This window comes from Durio zibethinus, chromosome 10 (assembly GCF_047325235.1).
Source record: "Durio zibethinus cultivar Kanyao isolate XHJ-2024 chromosome 10, ASM4732523v1, whole genome shotgun sequence".
In the NCBI taxonomy this organism is placed as follows: Eukaryota; Viridiplantae; Streptophyta; class Magnoliopsida; order Malvales; family Malvaceae; genus Durio; species Durio zibethinus.
The window spans coordinates 7,667,339-7,685,322 of NC_143171.1; the positions used below are offsets into that span (position 1 = coordinate 7,667,339).

Genomic DNA, 17,984 nt, shown 5'->3' on the forward strand with positions numbered 1-17,984 from the left:
AACAACGACTCTACTTTAATAATCAATCTCTGAATATTTCATACCCAAGTTTTTTATTCTACAATTTAACTTGCGATCCAATGGTATTTTTGCTTTCATAAATCTAAAATGAAATTCACGCAAACGGGTTAGGAATTTAGGATCTGCTTGCAATTTGCAAAAGTTGGGCACCATTTTTTGAATATGATTATAATTTTTTTATATCAATAAAAAAATTTTAAAAAATTCTGGAAAATCAGGTGGTCAGAACATGGTGGTCCATTATATGAGCGAAGTCAAATTAGGAAAGGTTCCTGTTAAAACACATGCAAAGCTAGGAAGCATTGAACTATTATATGTGCCAATTATGATAAACAATCAAAACCCTAGCTATGTGACCACACAAATTTTTACTGGAAGAGTGACGACTGCAAATAAAAAAGCTTGAGAGATCCCAAGGGAGAAGGTCCTAGAGACACCTGGCTGGGCTGTTCCACGTGTCTAAGATTATTGAATTACAACAATAAACAAGACATGTGGTGAAGATTAGTTTTATAACTGATCTTGATTCTTTTAATTAATCTAATTATCCCTACTTGGAAATTGTTCCCCTCCGAGCTCATAAAAGAAGGTGCCCCCTACATAAAATAATTTAATTTTCAGAGATAAGTAGCCCACGATATATTCTTCCAATCTTAAACCCTAGCCATTAGTTTTCTTAATTAAATACTAATTTTAAGACAGAAAGATTATGCAGACACACGTGAATAAATTTGGTAAGTGATATATATGTATTTATTTTTATTAAATATGTATAAAATATAATTATATCATAATTTATGTATTTATATCAAATACAAAGTAATTTTTTGTGTTTGTTTTAAATTTATATTCAATTTATATTAAAAATCTTATCAAATTTATGTATAATTTTTTATTTCTTTGCAACATGCAATGCAAATGATGAGCAATCCCGTTTGGGAAATGACGAGACGAGTGTTCTGCTGGGCCCTGACGACTGGACGGTGGTTAAGAAAACTCATACTAGCTTTTTTTTTTTTCATCTCTCTTTTTAACTAACAAGGTAGTGCAAATTCAAATTAGTTTGAAGAGAAAAAACTGAATTGGGATTAAGCTGAGACATTGAGATCGACTGTGCCGTGGAGATTTCATTCGCCCAGCACTAGTGTTCCAATGACGGTCAAAATGTCATTGGCACTTGGCTCCTTTTTTGGGTCCAAATACGGGAGGAATGACTCCTCACCGCACAGGTGGTCATCATCGAACCGTGCTTAAGAGCTTAAAGAACAAAAGAAATATACTAAAAAAAAATGTTAAATTAAGAGTTGATAGTATCTTGATTTAGTGCATATAGGTAATTATGTGAATATCAGCTTTTATTTAAAACCAGTCTTTATGACTATTGACCCTTTTCAATCAAGAAAAGATTGAATATTGACCCAAAAAAGGGGAATTAAGAGGGTTTAAATGGCCGAAATCAGTTTGGGAATAGGTTATCTAATGTGATGGATGATCGTAAGTAAAGAAAAGCATGGCCCAAAAAGAAGTGGGAATGAGTCAAATAACACAGTGCAGATCAATTAAAAGCTATCTCTTTGCATTGGCTAACGTGTAACACTCTTAGCACCAAGAAAACAAAGCAAGATACAAGCACAAAGACGATGTCTGATGGAGAAAGTGAGGCCAATAAAGATGCCATCCCAACAAAACAAAGTGTAGAAGGCAATAGAAAGCTGAATTTTTAGTTTCAGGTATGATAATTTAGTTTTTGACAACTGAAAAAACCAAATCCTGGCAAAAAGAACATTAAGAAAATGGAGTGGCCAAAACAATTGGTAAGGAAATACTAGTAGAGTTGGAGAGAAAAATAAAATTGCTCCAGGGCACCCTAAAGAAAAAACAGGCTTCAAGTGGAGACAGTCTTGGAGAGAAAAGAGAGATAAAAGAATCTGACGCACACTAAAAGGACAATTGCAGTGCTGTGGGCCAGTATTCTTGAACTTTAATTCCTGCAGCCCACAAAAGATAAGGATGGCGGGGTCCTCTCTCCCTCTCTCTCTCTCTCTCTCTCTCTCTCTCTCTGTCTCTTCTGTTTTCTCTTCCTTTTGCTGATCATCTTAGGCTTAAGCCCATGTTTATTAGATTCTGTAATTAAGGTTTTGTGTCTGATGATGTTACCAATCTCAAAGACCTGATCAAAACTGTCTTGAGGTTGTAGGAAGTTTCCGGGCGAACAAGCCAACGTCAATTCTCAAGACATACCAGAAATGTGTTTTTTTTTCTCGTCCTTGCCTACTGTCCTGCGCATTAACGTACTTCAGCTTGTTCATTTTTTGGGTTTTACTTAGACTTGCAGAGACTGCAAAGAGGAGAAAAAAATAATAGTCGCAAACGGAAAACAAAGTGTTAGGGAGAGGCAATAATTAGGAGCTGGACCAGTATGCAGGCTCTGAGAGAGAACTAACATGGCCTTGTAGGTTGTTCTGCAAGAGTACTAGATCTCTCAGTGTCGCCGCCAGTCTCTAATACTCATCACTGGTTTTTGAGTACAAAACAAACCACCTGTTCCTTTGATGGATGGATTTTATGGGCTTGGATGGGTGAGTAGGAAACAAAACTCCCTTACACTTCTCTATCCCTCCTTTTGTAACCTCTTCTCATTTCATCTTTCTTTGCTTTTTACAGTGTTTAAGATTCAAGTTTATTTGCCTTCCTTAATCTATGCTAAAACAACCTTTCTTGCATTGGTTTTGGTCCTAACATCATGCTAGAGAATTCTTACATCAGAAACAGACCAGTTGTCAATTTAATTCATCAAGGTAAGTTCTTTGTTAAACTTTAGCACCAGCTGAGGGCCCCATAATATAGTCCCATTTCCTGTTTAAGCTTCCATATCGATTTTATCACTTTTTATGGTTTTCTATGTATGTATCGATACATATATATATATATATCTCTTTTTTGGTCCCTCGAAATTTTCTTTTGTCTGCACACCGCTCAAGCACTTGCTTACGACTTCAGGAACAGTATATGGGAAATTAGTGAGATGACTTGATGGGTTTAGCACTAAAACGTCAAAGTCAGAATAAGAGAGTAGGGAATAATTTTGTTTGATTAAGTGAGTAGATGGTGGTGAATTAGGGTTCTAAAGGTTGCAGGGAGAGTTTTTTTCTCCTAGTTTAAGAAAAAATCAGCAAGACCATGATGATGATGATGGTGGTGGTGGTGGGTTTGAAAAAAACATATGACTAGTATATTTAGTCTAATAAAGGGTGGCTGAGATCAAGACTTAGATCAAGGTTTTACATTAGAAAAATCAGAGTTAATGGAACTGAGAGGCCAAGATAAGGAAATGGGGATCCCAAGCTCTTTTAGTTATAATAATCAACTCAACAGGGATTCTTCCTCAAAAATCTTTTCTTCTTCTGTACCTATAAATTCAGCTGTAGGAGAACGAAGAAGAGATCAAACTGTTCATGGTGACACAACAATCCTCAATCCAAACCCACCTCAAACCCTAGATCACCAATCTCTTTACCACCCTGAATTGAATCCGCACCATCAAATACACAAACCCAGAAGAGATCCAGATCCAGAGCTAGATCCAGTTTCGGCTCCAATAGCTACTACTACCAGTGCAATAGTAACTGCTACAGCTAACAGATCAAGCCTAAAATCACCACAGCAACAACCTCCAACATCAGAGCCCTCACCAGTAGCTGGTCCGACATCAACAACTATCAGCTCTACTCCTTTGATTAGATATAGAGAATGTTTGAAGAACCACGCAGCCAGCATGGGCGGCCATGTTGTGGATGGCTGTGGAGAATTCATGCCGAGCGGTGAAGAAGACACCCCGGAAGCTTTGAAATGTGCAGCCTGTGAATGTCACAGGAATTTTCATAGAAAAGAAATTAATGGGGAATCACAATATACACTAAGCTGTTATTATACCTTTAATCCCAACAAAAACAATACAAGAAGAGATACTGCTACTGTACATCCTCCTCCTTCGCAGCTTCATCCTCAACAACCAACCCCTCTTCATCAACAGAGATTTTCCCTTGGATTGTCTACTAGTACTCCTACTAGGCCAATTGCGCCTCTAATGATAAACTTTGGTGGTGGCAGTAGTGGCGGTCCAGCGGAGTCCTCAAGTGAAGATTTGAATATGTTTCATTCTAATGCAGGAGGGCAATCATCACATCCACAGTCATCAAGGAAGAGATTCAGAACAAAGTTCAGTAAAGAGCAAAAAGATAAGATGATGGAATTTGCTGAGAAATTGGGGTGGAGAATCCAGAAGCAAGATGAGCAAGACGTGCAGCAGTTTTGTGCTCAAGTGGGAGTAAAGAGACAGGTTTTAAAAGTTTGGATGCACAACAATAAACAGGCCATGAAGAAAAAGCAAATGTAAGAAAGATTTTTCTTCAAAACACTTGAAAAGTAGCAAGTCCTTAGAGAATGGATAGATTTAGAGAATAATTTATAGATTAAAAATGTGCATAACCGAATAGAGAGAAAGGAGAAAATAGTTGAGAACTCTTTGTTATATTTACTGATTTTTCCTTATTTGTCAGAAATATTTGTTTAACATCATTAAATCTGTAATCTTCTTCTTGATTCTTCTAGTATTTCAGATAATTTCTGACATGTCACAATTCTTAGAAACTTTGGCAACACATAATGATTGTAGTACTTCTTCCACTAAAACATCTAGGAATCTCACTTTGTCAGGATTCTCATTAAACATGAAAGCAATCTGTAATCTTCATCTTCTACAAATGATTCTGAAATTTTTCAAGCCTTGGAGTCATTGTCAACACACAAGAGTAGTGTATTATTTTCCCACTAAAAACATGTTAGAATCTCACCCATAACCCATAAATCGTGTTGTGGAACAAGTAATGTTTCATATACGCACTACAATTACTATTCTCCATAGAGAAAAAGAACAAAAAATGTCATCAAATTTTTATGTATGCAGATCTTATATCCTTTTTCTTCCCCCAACTGTTCCATTTGGCCCGTTAATCATGGTATCTTTGGTTGCTTCCAACCCTACGATAAAAGTCTTTATATTTCCCTCGAGAATTAAAGCCGGGGCAAACGGAATTTGACGGGTTTTATGATATTGACATGATTAATAAACATCATAAATCCTATATTCCATGGTTAAGAGTTTTTGTAGCCAAGTTGTAGTTTCGATATTTGAAAATTTTTTGTTTTGGATTACATATAATTGGGTTCCGATGCCATATATTATCCATGGCAGTCCTAATTTTTATCTTGATGTTCATGTGCAACATCGGCATCTAAAACAGAACCATATGACTGGTTGGTCCCATCAAAACTACAGACTGAAGAAGGCTTATCCTCGTTAAGAGATTCTTTCACGGTGCAGAGTGCTTGAAATATGGAAATTGTTAGACAATCACTTGCATATGTAGTAGATTGATAAGCCTTAAGCTACCCACTAGGGATTAGTCTAGTTGATTAGCGACCAAACTCCTTGTCTCTGTCAATTAGGATTAGGCTTCCATTTCTGTGGGGTAAATTTTGAGAATAAAGTTTTAAATGCATTAGATAGATGTGAGAGGAGCTTTATAACCTCCCAATGAAAGATTAGATCTAAACAGATACCCTTAAAAGAAATCTTAAGCTGGTGATTTAATATTAAACTAATCTCTTTGCTCTCTTTTTTTTTTTTTTTTCTGAATAATAGATGTAGATAAATGAATATATAGAGTTCAAATGCATTGAAAAAGAGGAGCATTTCAAATGGTAGAAGTACGCTATTCATAACAAATCAAAAGTATAGAAGGAACCAAAAAGTTGAGAAATTGCACGGCAATGCCAATGAGGAAGATGCTGATATTGAGTTATTATTGCGAGTACATGTCAGCTTTTTCCCTTTTAAATAACAGTTTTTGGCAACTCAATAACAAGAAGTGATCCCATGGAATTGTTCTTCCTCACACACATTAGAAAGCAGGAAAAAGGTTGGGGAAGAGTGGGAGCTCAAACCATCAATTCAGTACTGTTAAAGGAAAAGATATATAGGAGAAGTTACATAAATCAGAAGATATATATATTCTAACCGAACTTGTTAATTAAAGTAACCAAAAGAACTAATATAACTTGGTTATTTAATGAGAACTAGGGTTGGATTCAAAATTCATGTTCATAAATTTTAAGGATAGTTCACGTGCACTGCTCAACAATGTAAACGCATATATATATATATATATATATATATATATATATATATACACACACTAACCGAACTTGTTAATTAAAGTAACCGAAGAACTAAACTAATATACCTTGGTAATTTAATGAGAACTAGGGTTGGATTCAAAATATTCATCTTCATAAATATTAAGGGATGATTTATGTGCACTGATCAACAATGTAAATTCTTGAAGGACAAGTAGCCGAATGAAGAAATAAAAACAGGAGAGAAAAATAGGAAACTATTAAGTTAGCACATATGCTTGTAGGGAGAACAGCTAAGAGCCACAGATAATCAACAGGGGAAGGTCACAGCCTCATACAGGCATTTAAGAACAATTCACATGAACTCCATTGACTTGAAAGGGACATCCAACAAATAGAAGGATGCCTGGATGAGTAGTTTTTGTGGCTTTCTTTTTTTAGTGAGAAAATAAAAAAGTTCAGGCGAGAAGAAGCTTATCTCATTTGAGGATCAGGGCATACTATAGGTTTAAAATAAAAAGTTCAGTGAGAAAAAACTATCTCATTTGAGGATCCGGGCATGCTATAGGTTTTAGTGAGAACTTAAATTGGATTTATCGATAGTTTACTAAGGGAGACCTACTAACAGCAAAAATCATAGTCTACTAACAGCGAAAATTGAAGCTAAACCTTACAAATGAAGGAAGTTTACCAAGGGAGACTACTAACAGCAAAAATCATAGTTTACTAAGGGAGACTCTTAACAGCCAAAACTCAGAAGCTAAACCTTACAAATGAAGGACTTGATCATTGAACCTAAACCTTATCTAAACCTTTACAAGCAAAATATTTGATCGTTTCCAACTCAATCAACCTCTGGTGACTTTTATGGCATTTTTTTATTGAGGAGAATACGACAAGGATAACTTTTATAGCATCTTTTTAATTAAGTAGAATATAACAAGGATAGATAAAATATGGAGATGGAAAAATTAAGGATGAGGGAAAGACTAGAGAGGAAAAAAAAGAAATACTCCATCTAATTAAGTTCAAAAGTCAAAATTACATCAACCCTTTCAATTTGTTATGCCTCTAGTTCAACCAAATCAAACTATTAATGCTTTTCATTTGAAGGTAATTTGCCTCAGTATATTTACATTTTGGATGAAAAAACTAATTATAGCTTACATCTTAGATCCTACCTTTTTTATACTTAATACTACTATATACCAAGTTCATCAACTCTCTATTGTCTTTTTTAGATTATATTGAGATTTCTCATACATGAAATTTTTATTTAGAAAATTTAATAATTTGCATTGTAAATGGACTTCATAGTCCAGATTCCCCAATCAGCAATATTTATATATATTTGTTTTATCCATTCATGTTTAATCATGAAGCCCACCACATGTCTACTTACCAACCCATATTCTCTATGCGCTAGAATTTGATACGGGGTTGAACAAAAAATACACGAAATTTGCTATGGGGTAAAATAATATTCTACCAAAATGAGCCATAGACAATCCACAAATTGTTTCTCCAAGATCTATATGCCTATATCTTCATGTGCATATATTTCTAGATAAGATAAGAGGAAATAAAAGGAAAGGAATAACATTCCTCAAATACCAGTAAAAGACCAAAAATACCAGAGAGTATGTTTCAAGAACAGAAAAGAAATAATAACAGTAACTCACAGATAGCTTCACAAAGTCAGCAAGTAGAAAGGTAGCTCCACTCAAAGCTCTGCAGTATTCCCTCTCATCTTAGCTCCAAGATCACCCACAGCCTGGGAAGCCTTCTCTTTGGCAGCCTCATACTTAGCCTTAGCCTCTTCATTCATGGTCTCCTTGGCTGATGCATATGTTTCTCCTACCTTATGCTTAGCTTCATCATAGGCATTGGAAACTCTATCTCTTCCATACCCCATTAATCCTGCTGCCATCTCTTTAGCTTCATCATAGGCATTTGATGCTTTGTCACTTCCAAAATTTACTGCTCCAGCCATATTGTCTTTGACATCATAGACATCATTGGAAGCTGTATTCATTTTTTGACTGCCATCATAATAAGCATCGACTGCTTTATCTCTTACATATTGCATAGCTCCTTTCATTGTTTCTTTGGCATCATAAGCTTTATCAGAAGCCACATTTGAAGCCATCTCAAACTTCTGTGTGGCTTGATCAGAGGTATTAGCTGCTTTATCTCTTCCATCCATGGCATCTGCAATTTTCTCTTTGGCATCATAGGCCTTATTCGAAGCCATTCTTATCTTCTGCCAAGCTTTGTCATAGGCATCGGCTGCTTTGTCTTTCCCATAGGCCATTGCTCCTGCCATTGTCTCTGTAGCATTATCAACCTGATCTGAAGCCACATAAGCAGCCATGTTAAGCTTCTGGTTAGCATTATCAAATACATCACCGAACTCCTCGTAAGCCACGTTTGCTTCATCCCTAGCTTTGTTGGCAGCATAGTTTGATGCTTCTGAAAGGACAGAAGTAATATATCATACATACCAAAAACGAACAATAAATCCTCATAATTAGAAGAACCTACTTTGGCTTGACATCATATTAATAGGAAAGACATAAGATGAATTAATAGTTACCAAAGGCGGCAGAATTAATTGTATCCGTGGTCCTTGAGGTAGCATCTCCAACTCTATCCATCATATATTTAGCCGCCTCTCTTGCATTCCCATATTCAAGTCCCACAACCCTAGCAGAATCATTGCCATTGTAAGACACACACCCCATATTTAACGCAATTTATTAGCTAAACGGATCTCCTACTGTCCTAACCAATCCTAATAGTGTAACATTTTAGGTGTCTAATTTGTTCATAACATAGTCAACTTAATCATGGACAAGAGACAAATTATGATCTTGTAGTTTCTCTCCTTCCATTATTTAGAAATTTTAGTTTTTAAGTTCAAGTCTATTAATTGAATTGAGGAGCACAAAGAGATAGGAGAGAAATATGTTTCCTATATATAACCCAATTAGGTCATGTTTGGTACACAAGATTATGATAGGATAGGATAAGACGATATTATGAAAAGAATTAGATTAAAAAATGTTATCCTATCTTATGTTTGATGTATGCAAGAATTAATATAGGATAATTGATTTGTTGATCAAAATTATCCTTCCTCAAAGTTTATACAATTTAAATTATTGATGTAATTTTTAAAGGTATGATAGAACATGTAAATTTAATCCCATAGATTAGAAATAATCCTCTCCACTTTGAGAGGATTGAATCATCCTATATCAAGAGGATGATAATCCTCCTTGTAATCCTATCTCTTTCAATTAAATACAAACCAAACATAATATAGAATTCATACCATCCTATCCACCCAAACACGACCTTAATAGATAAAATTAAGAAAAAGAGGAAATTATGGACTATAATTAGTTAATCAATATCAGTAAATTAGTTGATTCATGGACGCATTTAAAAGGAAAAATAATAAAGAAAGCCTCAACCAAACCAACCAAAACCCTAATTTCAACGACGCACTAACATCAAGCTAATAATTTACCCCAACGGCACCCATGTCATTTTCCATTTTTGCAAATGGCATAAGTGATTCTCCACGAAAGCACATGAAAGTAATATTAATAGTAGATATATCACTATAGTTTGTGTTCTAGGACATATAATAATACATAAATCTCTGTTACAGCTTTCTTCAGTCAACATCTATAAAATAGATAAAAAAAATAAATTTTAAGTAAAATCATTATTACTAAAGTTTATACGAAGAATATATATATATATATATATATATATATACTTTTCAGATGCATATTTCAATTATGTTCATTCACTCAAGCGTATACACCAATATTTTAACATAAAAATCCAACAATGTCAAGAAATTAAATTCTTTCACACTTTCAGAACAAGCAATATAGCACAACCCAGCCACTGATAAAAATAACCACATTAATTCCTAGCAAAATGAAACAAAGGCCAACAAGTAAATGCAAAAGGAGACAAACATTGTTTAATAAACTTTATAGAATTGGCCTACATAATAAACTTACTTTATAGAATTGGCCTACATAATAATAATAATAATAATAGTCTTAAATGAATATAATATAAAGAGATTATATATGCTTTTTTTTTTTTTTGCAAAGTAGTACGGGTGAAGTTGATTTTTGATCATTACTCTGGGAACTTGTCAAAACCCGAATCAGACCAGGATTGCTCGGCGTCTTGCATGGCTTCAGCAGCACCTTGCTTGACTTTTTCTGCTTTGATTTTGGCATTCTCTGCTCCAATATTCACTCTCTCCTTTGCCTCGTCTAGCCATCCCCAGCAAACCCCCACCATTAGCACCATTACCATCATCTCCATCAGTTTCTTCGTCTCCATCTTCCTTGTCTCTCTAAGAATATTGTTTGTTTCTTAGGAAAAAAAGGTGTTGCAGTAACAAAAACAAGATCAATAACCAGAAATTTGAAGATCCTATATATAATATTGTGTTGGCTATTTCTCAAAATCTTTTGGTTTGTACAGGAGTGAAAAGATCATAAAGGAGGAAGAAAAAACCGTCGATTTTGAAACGTGGCATTGCAATGGGCAGCGTGGCTGACTAGGAGGCCGTTTAGGGAAGAAGAAATGCTGCAATCATGCCACGTGTTATTAGAGCAACGGTACTGTTGTCAGCATCGCATTATTCCGTTGCACGGGGTTCGCTTCTTTTATGGCCCAACATTGAGGAAGGAACGTGTGTTTTTAAATCTTAAACCCACCCAACCAAATAGCCTTTTGGCTTTATCTTTTTACTTTGCCTTTTAACTTTCTTGGTATTTTCGCTGTCTTTTTGAGGAAATTATGGTCTTCAAGATGTTTTAGAGAATGGCCGGGCCAAGCACAATCCAAAATTCAGACAAGTTTTCATCGTGTCTAGCTCGAATCAGCCATGTAACAATACAGAACTACGGATATGTAGGATAACAAATTTCTCTAACATTGCAATATCAACAGGAATGCAAAGATGAATTGAGAATAACACGAAAACACAACCAGGTTATTTGCAATGAATCTAATAGCATTCGGTCAATCAATAATCTTATTGACACTATCACTCTGAAAGATGTGGTGTCAAGGAAAGAAGGCCTTAGCTATCCTTCCTGCAAGTAAAAATCTTAGGAGTAAATACCCAAGCTAAGATGGCAAACCACCTTCAGCTGCCAATTTTATTCTCTGTTGATGCTCGTCAACCTTGTAGTTTACTATTTCCTTAAACAACTGAGAATCCAATACACAGTCTGGCCGCCCATAGACGGCTGCCTGGATGCTAGCCACAAGTTTTGCTATCTCACGGCCAGAGAAACCTTCCGTCATTTTGGCCGCCTCTCGGATCACATCTTCTGACAAATCTTTTATAGTTATCTTCTGTGGTTTTTTATTGAACAAAGCACCCAACTTAGATGTACCTTCACTTTCATCAGAAAGGTACTTGTTTAAATAAAGCTTCAAAAGTTGGAATCGTTCTTCCTCCCCGGGAAGTGGGAACTCAATCACCTCATCAATGCGGTCGGTGATAGCACTGTCAAGATCCCCTGGCCGATTCGTGGCAAGCACGAGAACTATATCTCTCGACTGATCCCCAGTTCGAAAGAGCAATGCATTCAAAGCACTCCGTTGTGCTTCACTCATATGTATACTGTTACGCCTGCATCAATGAAATCAACACCACAATGATTAACTTGGTCACCAGAACGAACTCATTCGATAGCATAATGCAGATTGCAATTCCACCTGAAAACTTGACACATGCCAAGGAAATAGTAACTTACTCGCATAGAAAAGCATCAGCTTCATCAATAAAAAGAAGTAAACCTTTCTTTGAATTCTTAGCCCAATCAAATATCTCATGGATTTTGGTGACAGCCTGTACACCCAATGGTGCAACATCACCTCCCGTCATCATTGCATAATCCAATCCCTGCAGCATGTCAAATCACATTGAAGAAGCTATTATAATTGTTGTCCCACAGGGAAGTTAAGAAGACCATATTAATTGTGGAACTAGTGCAATAGCATTGAACTTCACTTTATTTATTGCCATATGAAAAACTTTAGTAATCTTCTTTTTTCAAACATACAGAAAAGATTATTACTTCTCATGTAGGTAAGCACGGATCCCAAAATTCTCCATGAAATTCAACATTCTCATTTTATTTTCCTTTGTGCTTCATATTATGAAATTTATAGGAATTACTCCATCCAGAGAAACAATTTGCTGAGACAGCAATCTGAGGGCAAGGTATATCTTACAGTATGTATGAAGGGGGAAATCATGAAATGATCAATCACCACATACCGATTTTTGTGCTATCTCCCTAGCAACCAATGTTTTACCAGTACCCGGAGGCCCATAAAATAGCATGTTTCTGAAAGGCGCCTGATGAGTCTTGGTGTTTGCTGTAGCCCTAGCAAGATGCTCTATTCTCCTTTTCAACGAGGGGTGGAGAACAACATTCTGAAGACCCCTTTTGCTTTCCAAAGGTGCAGCTGTACTATACTTTAAAAATCGGTTCCTTGCTTGAGACATTATGCCAGAACACGGAAATTTAGCAATGGATGATTCTCGAATCAGTGATGGCTGTCCCAGTATCCTATTAATATAACCCCATGTGACTCTAGCTCCTTCTCTGTCAACACAATACAGTGTTCAGTTTTCAAAAGGTCTTGAACAAGCACTGGATTAAAGAACTTGCTATCAGTTAAGTTTAACCTTTAATAGAATAAATTCTGTAGATTAAAGTTAGAATGTCTCTGCAACAAATAGATATGAGAGTCAATTGAGCGTATAAAACTGTTCAGCTTTCCTATAAATCAGTGGAAAGGGCAAGCTTAACATGTCAACAACACAGTGTACTGAGAGAATAAAGTCTGTAGATTAAAGTTAGAATGTCTTTGTGACATAAACATATGAGAGTCTATTGAGGGTATAAAATGTTCAACTTCCTATAAATCAGTGAATCAACATGCCAACAACACAATGTAGCCAGCCCAAAGAGAAGCTGGTGATGGCAGAGTTCAAGGCGCTGTCAGCTGTGGCAGTACTGCTTCATCATCAGGCAGATTCAGTGTTTTCGCCAATGCAACGTTCAGATGTGTTTCTAACATTTTTTAAAGCAGTCAACATAATGCTAACATCCACCACAACTACGCATTCCCAAAAAGCATCCATACAACCCAGATGGTCACATCTCGATCGGACTATGCAAGTTAGGACTATGCAAAAACTACCTCCCTGTATCTCAAGCATTTGAAATGAACTTTCCATGTCCAAAATTGCAATAAAGCAAACTAGCATTTTTTGTTTAAGAGAATGCGGACATGATGGCAGAACAACAGTAAAGCTTGGGGGAAACAAGGGAATAGAGGAAAATTGTTAAATAGTTTAATCCATTTAACCAAACTTTGGCTAAGGGTAACAACAAAAAAACAAAGCACAAATACCTTGTTGTATAAACTCCAGCAGCTAATGCGGTAGCTCCTCCAATAGTCATAAGCAGCTTATTTCTATCAGTCAGCAAAGTTCTAAATCCCCCTGTAAATATCATTCAAGGAAGTATTACCATACAAGGATGACCAATTGAATTTAATAGTCATAAAGATAGAAGACAGATGCCAGTAGGACCAAGAATACCAAAAACATAATGTACCTTCTATGTGACTGAAAGTTGTATTAATTGCAGCGAGCCATTTCTCTCTTTCTCCATTCACCCTCTCTATTAGCATCCGTCTTTTATGATCCTCTGTCAATTTTGCCTCATGAGCACGTCCCTCTGCCTCAGCCATCGCCTTAACTCTTATAGTTTCGCGTTCTATTTCAGCCCTCTCTTTCTCTGTCTGGCGTTGCTGAGCTTGTATCTGCTCTTCAGTTGCTCGTCTTGCTTGTTCTTTTCTAATAGATGACTCTTCTTGCATCTTAACCAATTCAACATTATGTCTCCTCTGAGCTTCATGATCTGTCTGCAAAGATTGATAAGATGGTAAACAGAACAGTTTGATAGAAGAGTTATATCCAATTTGATGCTTAAAAGGGGAAAGAAGAGGAACTTCTAAATGAAAAGTCAAAACCAAAGTCTGTTACATCAGTCATTTACACCATATGAAAAGATATAATATTTCTTAAGCCAATCTGAGCGAAGTTTTACTGCAGATGTATTCAATAAAAGATAGTTGATAATTAAGTTAGCATGCTTAAAAGATGATATCCTTTTTTAAAAATTACCAACCAATGCCAAAGGCATGTTAGTGACTTTTTCTAGTAGTAGGATAATAATCTAATTTCTGCTTCAAAGACTAGAACTTATTGAGCCCCAGTTCCGACTCTTTTTTGTAGATTTAACATAGAGTAAAATGATCAAATAGTAAAAGCAGCTCTTTCCACCTGCATTCTTTTTCTGGCCAACTCATCTTCGTATCTCAGCATTTGTGCTTTTGCCTGAGCTTGTTGTTGCATTAGATTCCGTTGCTCTTCAGCCAACTTCCGTTGCCTGTCCTGCCAATTTGATGATCATAGTATAAGTTAAAATCATACAAGTATTTGTACAAGGTGCATCGCTAACTAGTAACTCAAACAAAATGAATAGAACTATAGACTGCGAGTAAGCCAATCAAAACCAAGCAACAGTTAGCTTATCACTCACGATATCAGCCTGCGATTGAATTGCTTCATAATGTGCTTTCTCAGCTGCCAACTCTGTTAGCCGAGTTTGTTCCTGCTTTCTCATTAGATCAAAAACCTGAAGAACCAAAACAAAAGCAAATTTTCATATCAGCAATTCAATTGATTCTAGAACACTCGAATATCCAGTGAATCCATGGTCAATTACATGTTTTGTTTTCAATTTATTTGTTTTTGCAAATTGACTAAACCAGGCGATAAATATTCGAACTTCCAAAATCTATTTTTCTTTCATTATTTTCTAAAAAAAATAAAAAAATAAAAGGCAATTACAAGTAGATCATACCTGTTTGGCATTAGGAGAGTTGTTAATCTCGCGAAGGGCTTTAGCGCCTCTTTCCAGAGCCTCTGGATCGAACCCTGCTGTTTTAGGCTCCTCAGCCTCGGCTTTAGCATCCGCTTTCGCATGTGATGATTGCTCCGTCTGCGAACCCGAGGGAGTAGAAGAAGAGGATGAGGAGAACGGAGAGAATCTAAATGGCGAATCGGCGTACGCACGGTTCTGGAGCGGGGAGGCGGTAGCAGCAGCGGCGGTGGCGGCTAATGCTACGCAAGAGGATAATCTAGAAGCAGCCATGGCGTTTAGGGTTAAAAACAGTACAAAAATTTTAAGTTAATGGGATGATTAACACTGAGTTAGGATTGGATTTCGAATCATATAGGAGAGGAAGAAGGGATTGAAAAGAGAGCCCCCAGAGACAGCCACAAGCGCTACAACATAAACCCTGGCTTCTATTTGCTAGGGTTTAAACGGTTGAAATTTAAACCAACGCGTGGACCCATGCCTTTTTCTTGGAAAGCAATCCAATTTGGATCTTGGATCCGAACCATTGAGAAATGAACCGACCTGCGTTATTACGGGTTAAAATTTTTTGTTTTAACTGCAGGTTAAAATATTTTATTGTAATACTTATTTACTTAAAAAAATAAAAGATAAAAAATAAAAGAAAATCAAATGAAGTGACAAGTTTTATATTTTTACAAAATTTATTTAATAAAAATAAAATATACAATTGAAAAAATACAAAAGATAAAAGCAAAAAAAAAAAAAGAAAAAAAGGTGTTAAATTGAAGTATCAAATAATAATTTTATTAATATAAGACATATATATATAAATATAAAAATAAATTAATAATAAAATATATACTTAGATATGATACAAAAATTTTAGGATAAATTATATATAAATATCTTATGGTTAAAGGCAAAATAAATTTACCTCTTAATGTTTAAAAAATAACACTTAACCCTTTTTGTTTTTTTTTTCTTTTTTATTAGCGTTAGTCATTACATCAAATCTTCTTTCCCTTTTTCTCTTAGAGTCATGACACAAACCCACCATTCATCATCATCTCCTTAGGTTTTCTTTCTTTCATCTCCTAATTTTACCCACCAAGTCACTACTCATCTATCTCCTACGTACTCATGAAATTTTTTATAAGATACGAGAAAAAAAACCATCATGCCAAGCAAATTGAGTAAAATCTTTTTTTCTTAACTTTTTTTCACTTCCTTTTCTTTCATTTTGCAAATTCGATAATGGCTAATAATTTTTTTTTTTCATTTTTATGTTGTTCAAATTAAAAACTCAAAGTTTCTTTTTTTAATTAAACCTAATCAATTGATAAATTTTCAATTAAAAAAGAAAGCTAAATCAAGAAAAATGAATTCCAATTTTTTTACCATAAACTCTAAAAATCAAGAAGTAGTAGTAAGTTGCTCAAATGTCTTGCTATTGTATTTCCATCAAACTTAGTTATTTTGGGTTATTGTTGAATTGGATCTTGAAATTTCTAATATTTGAGTTTTGAATTATTTGAATTTTCTAATGAGTTGCTAAATTTTTCAATAGAAGTTGGAAAGATAGAAAAAAAAAATGGAGAACCTCTCAGGTTTTAGAGAGAAAAATGATGAATCAATGAAGAAGAAGGAAAAACAAAAAAAAAAATTGGAAAGAAATGAAAAAAGTAACAATTTTGAGTAAAAAATAATAGAACAAATCATAAAGTAATTAAGTATTCGATGTTATGTTTCAAATCATATGATATTTATATATACTTTAGGTTAGGATTGGATTTCGAATCATAAAAGAGAAGAAGAAGGAATTGAAAAAGGAGCTATCTGGTTGCTATTTGCTACGGTATATAAATCTTAGTTGCTATTTGCTAGGGTTTAATCGGTTGAAATTTGACCCAATGTAAAGATCAACGCCTTTTGCTTGAAAAGCAATCTAATTAGGACCTAAATGATTGAGAACAAACCCGAAAAAGCATTGATTCAAATGATTGAGAAACCGATTCAGAAAAAATATTGATTTGAATATTAATTGGAGTTTAAATCAACCTAGAAAGGTATCAATTCAAATATTAATTGGACTTACAAAAATTAGATATATTATATGAATAGCAATGTGTTATTGTAGGTTAAAACTTTTTGTTTTAATATCTTTATCAACTAATTTTTATTGTAAAATTTATCTACATAAAAATATGAAAGACGAATGATAAAAGAAAATTAAATGAAGTGACATGTGAATATTTCCATTGGTTTTATATTATTATAAATTTTATCTAATAAAAATAAAATCTAAAATAAAAAAAGACAAAATCAAAAAAAATGAAAATGAAAAAAAGGTACCACATGGACATTTCTATTAAATTTAAAATATTAACTTTTTAATTAAGGTATCAAATAATATCTTTATTAATATAATACATATATATAATATAAAAATAAATTAATAATAAAATATATACTTAGATATATCCCTAAATGGGCTAAGGCAAATTCTTTAGACACACTTCCTATCCGATCTTATTTTCTTAAAAAAATTAACTCATTTCAACTCGATCTCGATTTAAAAAATCATCATTTTATCACATCCGGATAACTCAAAACTCATCAGATAAAGATGTTTTAATATATCTATCAATTAACATATTTTGTTACAAAATTTATCTATTTAAAAAATATAAAAAATAAAAAAGTTCAATTGGGTACCATGCCAACAACAACATATCACTTAAAATTCTTTTTATAACAATGCTACAA

The 17,984-nt window shown here is 34.6% G+C and overlaps 3 protein-coding genes across 6 annotated transcripts; 1 reads left to right on the top strand and 2 right to left on the bottom strand.

The window, feature by feature from the left end:
- The first annotated feature begins 2,078 nt into the window (after positions 1 to 2,078).
- LOC111292172 (zinc-finger homeodomain protein 5-like) lies at positions 2,079 to 4,653 on the top strand. 2 transcript variants are annotated; one of them, XM_089766654.1, is made up of 2 exons: positions 2,079 to 2,600; positions 2,686 to 4,653. In XM_089766654.1, exon 2 carries the CDS (start codon positions 3,326 to 3,328, stop codon positions 4,415 to 4,417), a length of 1,092 nt encoding a protein of 363 aa, XP_089622780.1. In that variant the 5' UTR covers positions 2,079 to 2,600; positions 2,686 to 3,325; the 3' UTR covers positions 4,418 to 4,653. The 2 variants fall into 2 exon arrangements, with proteins under 2 accessions (XP_089622780.1, XP_089622781.1); XM_089766655.1 differs by having other exon boundaries at positions 2,772 to 4,653.
- A 1,247-nt stretch (positions 4,654 to 5,900) lies between these two features.
- LOC111293130 (uncharacterized) lies at positions 5,901 to 10,735 on the bottom strand. Of its 2 annotated transcripts, XM_089766656.1 has the most exons (4): positions 10,391 to 10,735; positions 8,816 to 8,925; positions 7,902 to 8,691; positions 5,901 to 6,040 (listed from the first exon to the last, which is right to left on the bottom strand). In XM_089766656.1, exons 1-3 carry the CDS (start codon positions 10,594 to 10,596, stop codon positions 7,943 to 7,945), a joined length of 1,065 nt encoding a protein of 354 aa, XP_089622782.1. In that variant the 5' UTR covers positions 10,597 to 10,735; the 3' UTR covers positions 5,901 to 6,040; positions 7,902 to 7,942. The 2 variants fall into 2 exon arrangements, with proteins under 2 accessions (XP_089622782.1, XP_022741619.2); XM_022885884.2 differs by lacking the exon at positions 5,901 to 6,040 and having other exon boundaries at positions 7,684 to 8,691.
- A 469-nt stretch (positions 10,736 to 11,204) lies between these two features.
- LOC111292191 (uncharacterized) lies at positions 11,205 to 15,695 on the bottom strand. Of its 2 annotated transcripts, none has more exons than XM_022884446.2 (8): positions 15,219 to 15,695; positions 14,895 to 14,990; positions 14,636 to 14,746; positions 13,905 to 14,214; positions 13,699 to 13,789; positions 12,554 to 12,884; positions 12,027 to 12,175; positions 11,205 to 11,902 (listed from the first exon to the last, which is right to left on the bottom strand). In XM_022884446.2, the coding sequence occupies exons 1-8, from the start codon at positions 15,507 to 15,509 to the stop codon at positions 11,392 to 11,394; spliced, it is 1,890 nt and encodes a 629-aa protein (XP_022740181.1). In that variant the 5' UTR covers positions 15,510 to 15,695; the 3' UTR covers positions 11,205 to 11,391. The 2 variants fall into 2 exon arrangements, with proteins under 2 accessions (XP_022740181.1, XP_022740182.1); XM_022884447.2 differs by having other exon boundaries at positions 14,636 to 14,741; positions 15,219 to 15,666.
- Positions 15,696 to 17,984: the final 2,289 nt, after the last annotated feature.

Bases quoted from the DNA above. Each gene is read 5' to 3' on its own strand.
- LOC111292172 (XM_089766654.1), top strand. From the start codon at position 3,326: ATGGAACTGAGAGGCCAAGATAAGGAAATGGGGATCCCAAGCTCTTTT.
- LOC111292191 (XM_022884446.2), bottom strand. From the start codon at position 15,509: ATGGCTGCTTCTAGATTATCCTCTTGCGTAGCATTAGCCGCCACCGCC. The intron at 14,215-14,635 runs GTGGAAAGAGCT...CAATCTTTGCAG, and splicing joins TGGCCAGAAAAAGAATGCAG to ACAGATCATGAAGCTCAGAG. The intron at 13,790-13,904 runs GTACATTATGTT...TGATATTTACAG, and splicing joins AACTTTCAGTCACATAGAAG to GGGGATTTAGAACTTTGCTG.
- LOC111293130 (XM_089766656.1), bottom strand. From the start codon at position 10,596: ATGGAGACGAAGAAACTGATGGAGATGATGGTAATGGTGCTAATGGTG. The intron at 8,926-10,390 runs GTAATGATCAAA...TGATTCTGCTAG, and splicing joins GGTTTTGACAAGTTCCCAGA to GGTTGTGGGACTTGAATATG. The intron at 8,692-8,815 runs GTAACTATTAAT...CTGTCCTTTCAG, and splicing joins AATTAATTCTGCCGCCTTTG to AAGCATCAAACTATGCTGCC.